The following is a 13,293-nucleotide window of genomic DNA, read 5'->3' as shown; positions in this document are numbered from 1 at the left end:
TTTCAGCATTATGGATAGCAGGGATTCTACCTCTGGTAGCCTGTCTCACATCTTCATGGCTAAATGCAATAGACAACTTTGGTCTACAATTTTGAACAATGCTCCTGCTTTTGATATATCTAAAAAAAGGAGAAAATGCCCATTTTGTGCATTACAAATTCATTTTTAAGGCTATGTAAATGTCTTTTCTCATGTCTGTGTGAAACTTAAGTGTTTAGAAGGTATTTATATACAACCCTTTTCTTCATATCTCCCATTAAATCAGCAGTGCAATTCTCATGATCTGTTTAGTTTACCTTAAAGCCACATAAGTTTTCTGTTCTAAAGACATTAACTTGAACTGATTCATTATGTGCCTTGTATCTGAGTTTAAGAAGTCTTTATCTCACAGTATTTTAAAATATTCATTCTTCGTTGAATCTGATTCATCTATCAGATTCTAGTATCTGAATATCAACAACAGAATGCAAGCTCTTAGATCATGATCAGCTTACTGTCAGGCTTACCTAATGGCAGAATAATAAAACAAGACCCTTCTTTTTTATTTTTTCTCTTTCTTTCTCATTTGGTTTTAACAGGCAGATGCTTTCTATAAGAATCAAAAACAACTGGAAAGCATTAAGGGCTGAAACTACTTCCAGCCTTTAAAAATACAGGATATTCTAGAGAGCATTAAGGCCTTGATAGTTATCAACCAATGTTGTCAGTAAGCATTTGAATAAATATGGCCTCTTTGTTTATAGTTTGATAAAGAGTACCTGTGCAAGTAATTGCCAGAAAAAGTGGACTAGCAAAAGACTTAAGAGGTTTACTCAGTTAAACAACAAAAAGCTCTCTGGACATCTTACAGCAGAAGCATTAAAGGCATTTTATTTGCATATGATTTTTGCACAATCCCTTTAAGGAATTCAGATATTCTTTGTTAAAATAAATTTACGTGTCCAAAATGGAAGAACTGTGAGTATTCCCCTCCAGAATTTTCCTTCAGATTATAAATACTGCAGGTGTAGAGCAGTGGCACTCAGTCATACCAGCCTGACAATCATTCTTATTGTAAAAGGCAAAATAAAGACATTCCACCACCATATTCAGAAGCTGTGACCTATTCAGTTTGACAGTCTGCTGTAGAGGAAATTACAGCAATACTAAATGAAAGAAGTAACAACTAATTGAGACTGATCTCAGCTGTTGAGAACTTCCAACCACATAACATTATTACATAATGCACGTAGCAAAGGGCACATGTTAGCAGAGACAGCTTTTATAACTACTCAGTCTAATCCACAGAGCTTAAAGGCATATTCTAGCCATGGTTTCCTTTATTTAAGGTCCAGCAGCATCGAAGCAGGGTTCTCCAAGTAAGATTTCCACAAGTTAGAAAACCGGGCCATTGTAGCTCCATCAATGATGCGATGATCAGCTGACCAACTCACATTCATTATTTGTGCTTTAAATACTTCACCTTTGCCATTAAACCGAGGAAGAACCTAAAAATCAGAGGAAGGACAAAACCAGAATTATTAAATACTTTCATTAGAAAATCTACATTTTTTTTTTGTTGATCTAAATTAAAACATTTTGCTGAATTAGACAGACAGCAGAAGCACCATGCTAAAAACCAAGACCTTTCCATTACTGTTTATGCTGTGGATTAGAATATATTGCAAGCCTGCATAATAAACAGTCATAGCTTGCTTCCACCATCACGGAAATACTGAAATAGTAAAAGCCTTTCCTGACTCAAAAGTTTCTTCCTGAATAGTTTATTGCACTTTTAGTTCTCAAAGTGGCAGTTTCCTTAAAGCATCTCTGAAAAGAAACGGTCAGAGGAAGAACATAGAATTTCAGTTAATACTAATTTCCTTTTCAGCATTGAGCTCAAATACCTATATTAAAGAATTAAAGCCTGAGATTCAGAAAATATAAAACTGCCTTCACATTCAAAATTCTATACAGATTCAGCTATCTGGCTCATGAAATTAAACTTCATTTTCAGAAAACTTCTCAAGTTTCCTCCTTGCTGATAGTAAAATTGCTATTGCCATGTTGCAAAATTTGTAAAACTGTATTTACATTGTTTCATATTAACCAGAAGGCTAAACATGGATGTGAGTGAAATAGAACAGGATTCTGGAAAATAAATATGAACTTATGGTGTAAGAGACGTCTATTTAAAGATTTGGTGTGTGCACAGTCATCTAAAAACATCACAGCCTTTTCAGTCATGAGCTATGCATCTTCTCTGCAACAAAGGCAGACTCCATGTTCAATTTGCATTACAGATGACCTTAGCTAACACTCTCATCACTTGGGGTAAAGTTAATATACCTGTATCTTTCCAAGTGCTCCAATAGCTACTTCAGGAGGTAGTATAACTGGTTTGGCATAAGTGCCACCAATCTAGAAAAGAAAAAAGTGGGAATATTATTTAACAGCTTATTTTAAACAGATTGCCTCTTAAATTAATTGCTACAGATTTTGCTCTTCACAAATTAAACTTCAGTAAAGTTTGCATTTCAGAAGCAGCTCCCATTTTCCCTGTACTTACTGTGCCAATATTTGAAAGGGTGAATGTTCCCCCAGTGAGGTCACTTGTTCCCAGCTGGCCTGCAGAGCCCAAGGACTGGAGGCGATTTAATTCCACAGCAATGTCAAACACACTGCAGACTTGAACATTTTTCACGTTAGGGACAATTAAACCTTGCTCTGTGTCCATTGCAACTCCAATGTTGTGTGAAGCCTGCAACAAGTGTCATTAATCAGATATTAATATTAGCTGTCAACATAAAATGTATTTTACATAAAAAGCCACTTCAATCACATTTTCCTTATTTATCTTTTTAACCTGGAAAGTGCTGTATTTAGTTAGCAACTCCTGCATACAACTTTAAGGAGAGGAAAAGGATGTCATTTTTCTTTAAATTAGCCTCACATCTGCAAACTGTAAATTGATGTTGAAAATTTCACCTTCAGAGAATACAAAGTCCTGGAATCAACTTCACACCGAAAACATTGTACTTTAGGATGACCATGTGTGTAACAAAATATAAATTTCAGATTTTAAAGAGAGCACTACAACTAAAAAAAAAGAAGAAAAAAAAGAAAAAAAAAAAGAAATTTGGTGTGTGCATAGTCATCCAAAAATACCACAAACTTTTCAATCGTGAGCTATACAGTTTCTCTGCAACAAAGGGAGACTCCATGTTCCATTTCTATTAGAGATGAACTTAGCTACCAACCACATCACTGAGATCACCTGCTTTTCGTTTTCTGGAAGGAATATAAGGATTCTGAGAGATATTTATAAAACAGCGCAAAAAAAAGTTTGTATTGGAAGGAGCAAGTACACATCAGGTAAAAAAATAGATACTTGCTTCTCAGAAGTATCAATCCAGCAGCTTTTATAAAAATTATATAACCTTTATCAAGAATAAACTTTAATATATAAGGTTTGAGTATTGGAACAGTTGAACCACCGTGCCGTTACTTAAAAATTGTTGTATTAGGTTTGAAATGTACTCATTTTAAAAGCTTGGCCCATATTCAGATGAAAAATAGGAAATTAATATATTAATATGCTTTTTCGAGGCAAGCCTGAATAAAAAAAGTGACTCTTATCTAACAAACTACTGAAATAAGACCAACAATAAATCAAATCTAGGTCTCAGAATCTGAACACACAAATTATTTTCCTGCACAACACCATAATTCTTGGTTGTTACAATTAGTTCAGACATTCTGAAAAGCCCCTGTTAGACATTACTTTACACTTTCTGCTTTCAACATTTATCCATAGTTTACAAACCTTATATGTGACATTTTGACAATTCTCATCCAAAGAAGCATTAAGAATGGGATACTGCAGCAATCCCAGAGAGGCTGCCTGTTAAATATAACAAAAGAAAACAAAACAGATTTTTATATTTTATAAGCAGAGAGATCCATAGAAAAGAAGAAATGGTAGGAGAAAATTTAGATTAATAACAATATGTAACGAGTGTTTAGGAAGCACTCTTTTACTGGAGTGCAATAGCATTACCCAAAGTTTCAGACTAAGCTGTATATTCACTGTGCATGGGTGCAACTGCCTGCTCTTCTGAACAATCAAAGGGACAACAGTGAGTGACCTAAGGAATTCATTAGCAATACAAAGATTACAATATTAACATCAACAACAATAATGATGCATTTCATAATGGTTCATTTGAAAGGAGTTCAAAAAATACTGACAATTTCAAAAACTTGTTTTGTGCGATTCAAATACCTGGTGATGCTTACATCCATATTGAATGATGTTAAAGACACCTTTCCCATTACTATTACAGAAAATTTCAATGATATTACATAACTCTATCTGCAATTCCAACTGTAAATTGATAAGTGGCTCAATAAACCAGAAAACAGTTGAAAGCTTTCCTATGATCTGCCATAACTCAGATGACAGGTGCTGCAAGCTTACAATAATCACTGAACACATTTTGGCAAAACCTGTGTAAGTACTCCATATAGAGCTCTGCTGCATGCCTTACCTTTATGAAGAAAGGCATAAAGGAAAGCTTAACTCCACGGATTTCAGCTAGAGGCTTCAACTCTTCTCGTAGCTGAACAAGTTGAGTCAAATCAATCTCATCAGAATAACCAAAGTGGGGAATCTTCAGGGCTGCACTCATAGTCTTTACCATGGCCTTCTGAAAACCTGGAAAACATTCGTTGTCTTCTTAAACCAACAAAATGAGCTTCTGTGAAGCTGTGGTGAAATTTCATCTGTTTCCATTAACCAAATTATACAAATTTAAAAAATCAAACCAAAGCCAAACCCATAAGCAAAGAAGAACAGGGTAAAGAACACTTATTGAGTTATTCAGCTCATAGAATTCAATTTTGATGTCTGTAATACTTCAGATTATATTACTGCATCTCTCTCCTATATATGTATGAATTTGAGATCAAAATATGATAATCTGCATTATGCTTCCCAGCCTTTCCAGAAAAACACAGCTTGAAAGGCAAACAAAAAAAATTTCACCTTCCCCTTTTAATGTGATTTTTTGTTACCTTAGTGTCTTTTATGGCATTGTTCTCCAGAACAAGTGTGAATGCTACTCACATAATAGTGCAGTATTCTATTATTAGGCATGATAAACCCTTTAATTCACTGCACTTTGCCACTAATTGCATAACGATTCCTACTATGACAAATCCGTGTTTAGATTTCCTACCTGTTTCAACATACACCTGAAAAATGAGCAAGTGCAATTTGCAGCCCAACTCCATCCTACCAAAACATGAACAAATATTTCATAAAATAATTTCAGCAGACATGTTTCTTACAGATAATGTTTTCCTAAATACTCACTTGCATAAGAATAACATGAAACACACTCCCATCAAAAGGAATCAGCTGTTCACAGAGCAACAGTTACTAGTAGTCTACTGTGACCATGGTCTCAAGGCTTTATATTTCATGATTTACCTGTTACAGGTTCAGTTTTATCTTTTCCTGAAAATGCAATGGGTCTGGAAACAGGTACAGGGATTTTACGTGTTTTGTCCTTTGGAGCAGCTGGCACAGCCTCTGCTTTCCGCACAGGTGGGACAATTTCAGCCTTTGGTGATGGAGGCAAAATAGCTCCTGTTTGTTTGGCCAAGTAATTGAGTATATCTTCTTTAAGAATTCTGTTATCCTTCCCTGTTCCAACAACTTCACTCAATTTGATCTGAAAAGTACATAACAAGCTGTGACACTTTGGTTTTACTGTAACATAAAAGTATCTTATACTGAGAGATATGGTTAAAAATTATTCCTATTTCTGACCCAACGTATTTGCAGTTTTCTTTTCCTTTCTATAATTTATTAGGTATTCAGCACAGTTCAAATCATCCAAAAGTCCCACTAGGTACTTGACTGCATATTTCAAGGAGGAACTATGAATACTATTAACCTCCTAATTACCTCACAGGATCAATAGTGAAATATTAATTTAAGAAAAGCTATTTTTCACTTAATTCTCTCCTAAAAATGCACCATGAGCTTTCAAAACCAATGGAATATTCATATAAAGGAGAAGAGGCATTAGAAAGGCATGTAAAACATCACCTAGTATATCATCTACTCTAATACAAATCCAAAAAGCAAAACAAGGTGTGTTTTTTTATTTTTATTTTTCTCTCCTACTTTCTCTATTGAGATTCTCAGAAATCTCCTCTGACAGTTTCTTATTTTTATAAGAATTTTATAAAGGTTTTCTCAGTCATCAGCCTAAAGCCTCCTAGCTGTGTTTTAAGCCCAGTCATTCTTTTTCTATTCACCATAATCATCAGAAAGCACAATCCTCTTCATTTTTATAACAGTTTCACACATTTAAAATGTATTTTAAAACAAGTGTTTTTCTAGTCTGTTAAACTGTCATATAAAAGCTGGGTAAACTGGACCTTATTCAGCAAACCTACATTGTTCTCCATGGCCAGGCGACGAACTGCAGGGGTTGCTAATGTTTTGTGACCTTTTATCTCTTGGTGAGTGTGCTCTTCATGAGACATAGGAGGTGTTTCAACAACATCTTCTTCTGGGGAAACACCTGCAAACAAAAAGAAAATAGTTAACTTTACTACATTATAAGCATTTGTTAAATTTCAACCTCAACCATTCTGTGACAGCTGAAGTTTTTATGATTTACTTTGAGCTAATGTGGATGGAAACACAGCTGGCTAAAGGCTGCTGCTTAAGCTAAATATTCAAGAGGAAATGTCAGGGAGATTTTAAACACTAATGAATATCACAAATTTCTCTACTCAAATTTCTTGACTTTATAAAGGGGAAAAAAAGCTCTGGAGATTTTTGGGAGGAAAAAGTAAGCTTCTCTGTCACTGGTTGTTTTATGACAACAAACATAAAATATGCATGAGAAAAAAATGGCTTCCAATACCTTTTGAAGCATCGATTTCAATGTCCACTAGTGGTTTTCCAACAAAAGCAATATCATCTATGCTGTAATGGAGTTTTCTGATGACTCCATCGTAACGACTGGTGATAGTAACAGAGGCTTTATCACTCTGTACCTCACAGATGCTGTCAAACTGAGACACACTGTCACCTTCCTTTATGTACCTGGGAGGAAAGACAGAAAAACCCATTCTCTGTGTTCCTTTGGTAAGCTCAGTAGTATACATCCCACAATGTGTTAGTGCATTCCAGATGAGAAGACAAATTCTACATACTGGATATGTTTGCTACATGCCTTTCTGCCTGCCACAGAACTCTTTGTTAAGTGAAAAGACAAAATTATTATGAATATCATTACACACATATTACATTTATTTTAGTAAAGAAGAGTTTTCCCCTCAGATTAGAAAGCATTTAAGAATAAGAATGAGCCCAGCTTAATCTGTTAGTTCCTAGTTTCAACTTGTCAATATACAAAGAAGAGGTATTTGTACAAAGAACATGGCCTTTTAACACTGCCTTCCTTCACTGTACACTTTGATTTTGTTTAATCCATTCATCACTGGCTTTTTACAAACAATTTAAAAGTTCAAATATTTTACTAAAAGCAATAGAGAAAGGGTATAGGATAAAATTATGTGGATTCTCTAGACTAGTCATTTGTTTCTAAAGCTCAGTCTAAGTAAACATAACAAAAGACAGGCCTCCTGAACTCAAAAAACATTAATCACTGAAGGAAAAGCCTAAACACAGGTGCATCCCATTCCTTCCACTTTTTTTCACTCACAAATACATCAGACTGAAAACAAACACAATGTAAATCTCAGTATGTACAAGGTTTTAAAATGTGCAAAATGAAACCTGGAAAACTTCATTGGTAACCCAAAAAATATTCTCAGATAATTCATTGATCATACAGCTAAAGCAGGTATTCTGATTTCTTAGTGTATTTCCAGGAAAGCGGAGCTTACCATTCTTTTACAGTCACCTCTGTAATTCCTTCTCCAATGTCAGAAAGCTTAAACTGGACAATTTGGCCACATGAAACTTGAAACAGAGAATAAAAAAATACAGCATGTTTAATATGAAATACAAGCTACCAGACAGAAAAGTCTGAATGCATCAGAAATAGTCTACACACCAGCCATATGCAAACCTCTAACATAATATTCATAAAATAGTAAAATAAAAGAAATTATTTTATTATGAAAAAGATTACCAGCAGATGTTCTGAATAATCGCTGTTGATGACTAAACTTGAGGGCAGATTTGTCAAACACGCACACATATTTTGATTTTATAAAGCGAATGCTGCTGCACGATCTAACGCGATGAATGCAAACCTGGGGAGAAAAGTCTCAAGGGTTAATACAATGGACTGAGGATATAGTGTTCATTTAATACTCCTGATGTAACACTCATACTAAAATAGTTTCATTCTAGTCTATATAAGAGAAGTTCTTATGGAAACACAATTACACTGAATACATTCTTGAATATAAAATAACCTTTACATTAGCAAAATCTTTGCTAGTTCTTTAACTTCTTTCACTAACACAACACACAGGGAGATCAAAGCCACAGTGACATAACCAATTAACAAAAATCATGACAGGATTTGGTGAGTGATTCATTGCTATTGTTTCCCTCAGGAATTAGCTTAATCAGGACAGGCACACAAAAAGCACATATACTATCAACTACATCAGACATCTGAAGTATTCCTATCCAGGATGAATGCTAGAAGTCTTCCCTAGACTGCAGGGAAAACCAGCATATATTGTCTTCATTAGCTCTTATTCCAGTCAGAAGTTTATCAGAAGTACTAATCAGAAAGGAATTCACACCAGAGGGCCCAGAAAGTTGCCCTTTCATTTTTGTTCCTATAGAGGAGGCGATTGTCTTCAAGTAAGCATCATCTCAAATCAGCTTCAAAGATATTTTGTAAGAACTGACCATGAGATGGTTTTCTTTAATGGTTACAATTTCATTTATCCAGAAATCAACTTTAAAGTGTCTACAGAATTTTCTGAAAGATTCTTTATGCTTTAAAGCTTCTTGTAATCAGTCATGATTGTGATCAAAAGCAAAGCTGGTAGTGTTTGCATTGACATAAACAGGTATTTTATTAATCTCAACACAAGTTAGTTCAGACACGTTCTTATTCAGTAAAATTTATTAAATTTAATAATAAATTTAATTCTTGTGTTATGTTTTCTTAAGAGTGCTGTAAAATTTATAAAAATAACAGTTTCTTTGTAGATACTATCTCTAACTAATTTAGAGATATGAAAAAAATTCAGGTGCTACAATGTACCTCAAGTAGCTCAAAACTGTAAAATTTAGAAATTATCTTCTTAGAGGAGCCAGAAAACAGCACACCTGCATGGGAAAGTTCATTTTAACTTCTTGTTTAAAAAATCCTTTCAGTAATTACAGAGCATATGAAACTTCTTGTTTCCCTCCCCACACCCCACGGTGTTCAACTATTTGCTATCACAGTCCACTTTTTAAAAAGTACATTATTCAGGGCCACACAATTCTGAACTGACAATGTACTAATTTTCTGTATTATTTATCCTAGTACTGCAAGTTATATTTAATATCCCCTTTCTTTAAGGAACAAACCTTTTATACAATACAATCTATCAAAATGGGCACAACAAAGTTAAATCATTTGAGTTACCTTTCACTGCCTGCCACTAAAATGGTACCTACTGATCTAGAATGAGCATTTTCCTAATTCCTATAACAAGCAAATAGAAAATATTTTCATTTGTCCTCCAAATAACTATCCATATTCAACAATCAGATAGCATGGCAATTTCCAGCTATGAAAATTTGTATTTTAGGAATACATTTAAAGTTCTCATTAAATTACAAAACTAATGTACATCTTCACAATCCTATTTTCTCCTACTTTAATTCTGGGTTTCTTCCCAGTTGAAGGTAACATGTTTACATTAAAATGTTACTGAAAAAAATGTTCAACTAGACCTTTTTGTCACAAACTTGCAAAAAGGTCTCTTTTCTCTTTACACGACCCTAAATGAAAAACATTCAGTATTTACCTGTGAAGATGATCACAAGGAGCACAAGGAGCACACTGAACTATTTCTAAATGTGAAGTTTCACAATGATTTCCATGTGTTTTTAACCTTTGGTTACCAATGCAGGTAGTGAATTAATAATGTCACTGCCAAAAAAAGAGACTGGTGTTGTTATTGAAGAGTGACCATGCTGTTTCATATTATATCTGTAGGAATAATTCAGAACTACTGCTTTTTTAAAAAGGAACTCTCTCTAGTTTTTAATTTTGCACATTCTCTACTAAAAGGTTGCTGTGCTAGTATGTTAAAGTAATAATGCAGGACACAATCTCTTCACAGAGCAGTGTTCCTTACTAGCAAGGAAAAAAATCCATTAAACAAAAAGACTGTGCTTACAAATTCAGCATTTAATCACCGTAATACTGGTGTTATGCCAAACAAGGGAATAAAAATGGCACCTAAAAGACAAAATTAGCTCTAATATCCATAGCATACCCATCTACATATTTTGATGTCTGGAAAAATCAATCAGTAAACCCCAAACATAACTGCTAGTAATGAGTTTGTTAATGTGGCTACTATTACTAGTATTACTAGCTATTATTATTTACACTAAACAGCAACTTAAAGGCAATAATGTCACATCAAGGTAACATCTTTCCTGTGCAAGTCTCTGATGTGCAGTGTGGCTCTGGCAAAAAGGAACCAAGGGCCCACTCAAGTCCCTGTCTGGGACTGAGGCTGGGACTGAGGCTGGCTGACAGAGCCGTGCTCTGACCCGAGCCAGGAGAGGAGCTGAGTGCACCCAGGGAGAACTGCCTTGGCCCTCTGGTTTAACTTCGGTTGTTTCCTTAAAAACAAGACAACTCCGGCTTTCTAAACTACCACTGATCCTGAAAATGTATTCTGGCCTCAGACCAAAATATTTTTGAGCAGCTTCCAGAGAACTGATTACCTGATGGATTAACACTAAATTTCCAAGTCAAATTGAGCAGCTCATGCTCACATGCAATGATTGTGCATTAAAGGATACTGCCCTGTTGAACTCTCTTGACTTCTGTTCCATGGAGTCATTTTAATAAACATTTCCTCACATTGGATGTGTTTTGCATACATATTCTGTATTTCCAAGGATATAGTTACTGATATACTATACTTAATACTAAAGCAAGATCCCTGGTAACATGTTTTAATCTGATGTCATCCCTCATCGAAATACCCAGCACATGTCCCAGTATCCAGGTAACTGCAATTTCCCTACCACTTAACACAAAAGCCCCCTGGCTCAAATTCAAAACGTGCTTGCAGGAAATACACACTATAAACCAGCCAATTCTACAGTTTAGCATGCACATAGATGAGTGTTTTCATCTTACCAAACTCTCCCTCTGCATTTAAGAGTAGGTGGCTAGAAATACAACTTAAAAGAAAGTGCTATTTTCAATGCTCGTAATTAGCAAAATTATTTTAAAAGTTACTAACTGAAAACTGGATTACAGAAGTATCATTTATAAATTCCTCATCCTTATACTTTATGAGTTATTAAAAAAAAAAATACTAGAAACTGGAACTGATCCTTAATTTTGCTTCCTAAAGTTCAAAAGTTATTTCTTCTCTGACATCCCACAATGTAGGGGTAATATAATAGTAAACCAATGCTCTTCACAACAGCAAGAAGACTATAATACAAGAAGACAGAAGAAAGCATGGACTAGGTCCACGTTCACGAAATTGTAAGTATTCCAGAAAGGCAACCAAGTACATTCACTTCTTATGGTAAGGTATCTCAACTACTTTTCAAGCATCAAGGCTCCTGGAATCCAAAGAAATCCGTTTCCCTTTTGTGTACGTGTAGCCACACGGTCCCCGTGCAGATGCTGTATGCTAAGAGAGGTGATGCATGGGCGGAGAAGCGTTGATGGCACAGCAACGTACAGGCAAAGCAATAATGGGATGACTTAGAAATAGCAGAAGAGGACGTGTCACTGGCTTTTTACAGAAAGGCACACGTTTCTCTCATAGGGAGCACGGGCAAGGGCAGGGCACTCCGGGGGCTGCGCGGTGCGGAGGGTGCTAGTTCTGGGGGTCCCTGTGCAGCGCGGGGCGGGCGGTCCCGGCACGGCCGGGGGCTCGGTCACCTGCGCGGAGCACGGGCAGCGCACGGCGGGCAGGGAGCTGAGGCGCCGCCCGCCCCCGGCCACTGCCGAGGCGGCAGCTCCGCGAGCTGCAGAGGCGCGGTGCTCGCAGTGTGCCCGCCGGACGGCAGGAACCGAGGACAAGGGCTCGGGGATGCCGCGCGTTATTCCTCCCACCCCGGCTGGCCGGGAGCGCCGCCGCCAGCGGGGCTCCCGCTGCCCTTACCAGGCGCCCCGCGGCTCGGCAGCTGCTCCTCAGCGCGGTCACGGCCGCCATCTTGCCCGGGCAGAGCGGCCCCGCACACACCCCCGGCTCAGCCAACCGGCGGAGGCCGCGCCGCCACAGCCAACCAGGAGCGGGCGGCGCTCGGGCCCGGGCAGCGCGGGCGGCGCTCGGGCCCACGCACGCCCACGGTACGGACCGGGAGAGCGTCCCCTGTGCGGGGCCCAGAGCCGCGGCTGGCGGTGCAGGGCGTGCGGCTTCCCCGGGCCGCAGTACCGGGAAGGGCAGCGCGAAGAGCCCGGCCGTTCCCGATACGCGTGTAATAAAGTCCCGAGCGCGCCTGCCAGAACAACACGCCCGTGTCTGTGGTTCTACGTGAAAAGTGATTGTAGCCAGGTCGACCTCTCCTTCCAGGTGACGAGCGACAGGGTATAGTCTTAAGATGCTCCAGGGGAGGTTTACGTTGAACATTAGGAAGAATCTCTTCGGAAAGGGTGATTAGACATTGGAACGGTCTGCCCAGGAGTGTGGTGGAGATACCAACTCTAGAGGCGTTTAAGGAAAAAACTGGACGTGGTACTTAGTGCCATTGTCTGGCTGACATGGTGGTGTTCGTTTATAGGTTGGACTTGATAATCTCAGAGGTTTTCTACAATCTAATTCATTCTGTCATTCTGAGGAAAACTAGTTTGTAACGAGGAGGACAGCAGTCCGGCCGCTCCCCTCCGGCGGCAGCGCTGTGCCCACGGTTCTGACCTCGCAGGTGCAGCGGTTGTTACCGCTCCGGCCCTCAGGACAGGGAAAAGGTATTGCTTCCTACGGGGCGCCGGGACGCGGTCAGTGCCGCGAGCGCAAGGGACCTACCCCTGCTGCTCCTCCCCACGGCGGAGCCTCCCCGGCCAACCCCGGCGGGCGGGCAGGGAGGCGCCTCCGCTCTGCGCC

The 13,293-nt window shown here is 38.2% G+C and overlaps 1 protein-coding gene across 2 annotated transcripts; it reads right to left on the bottom strand.

The window, feature by feature from the left end:
* Positions 1 to 847: 847 nt before the first annotated feature.
* On the bottom strand, positions 848 to 12,440 carry DBT (dihydrolipoamide branched chain transacylase E2). Of its 2 annotated transcripts, XM_033516350.1 has the most exons (12): positions 12,355 to 12,397; positions 9,261 to 9,325; positions 8,163 to 8,286; positions 7,915 to 7,990; positions 6,927 to 7,108; positions 6,451 to 6,578; positions 5,474 to 5,717; positions 4,530 to 4,696; positions 3,806 to 3,883; positions 2,549 to 2,740; positions 2,329 to 2,400; positions 848 to 1,487 (listed from the first exon to the last, which is right to left on the bottom strand). In XM_033516350.1, the coding sequence occupies exons 6-12, from the start codon at positions 6,538 to 6,540 to the stop codon at positions 1,320 to 1,322; spliced, it is 1,011 nt and encodes a 336-aa protein (XP_033372241.1). In that variant the 5' UTR covers positions 6,541 to 6,578; positions 6,927 to 7,108; positions 7,915 to 7,990; positions 8,163 to 8,286; positions 9,261 to 9,325; positions 12,355 to 12,397; the 3' UTR covers positions 848 to 1,319. The 2 variants fall into 2 exon arrangements, with proteins under 2 accessions (XP_033372241.1, XP_015491427.1); XM_015635941.3 differs by lacking the exon at positions 9,261 to 9,325 and having other exon boundaries at positions 12,355 to 12,440.
* Positions 12,441 to 13,293: the final 853 nt, after the last annotated feature.

This window comes from Parus major, chromosome 8, assembly GCF_001522545.3.
Source record: "Parus major isolate Abel chromosome 8, Parus_major1.1, whole genome shotgun sequence".
Lineage (NCBI taxonomy): Eukaryota > Metazoa > Chordata > Aves > Passeriformes > Paridae > Parus > Parus major.
This window is presented reverse-complemented; position numbering and strand designations above follow the sequence as displayed.

Coding starts and splice junctions, on each gene's coding strand:
- DBT (XM_015635941.3), bottom strand. CDS start 12,405: ATGGCGGCCGTGACCGCGCTGAGGAGCAGCTGCCGAGCCGCGGGGCGC. Junction 7,109..7,914: donor GAGGTGACTGTAAAAGAATG/GTAAGCTCCGCT, acceptor CTTTCCTCCCAG/GTACATAAAGGAAGGTGACA. Junction 1,488..2,328: donor GAGCACTTGGAAAGATACAG/GTATATTAACTT, acceptor TCTGATTTTTAG/GTTCTTCCTCGGTTTAATGG.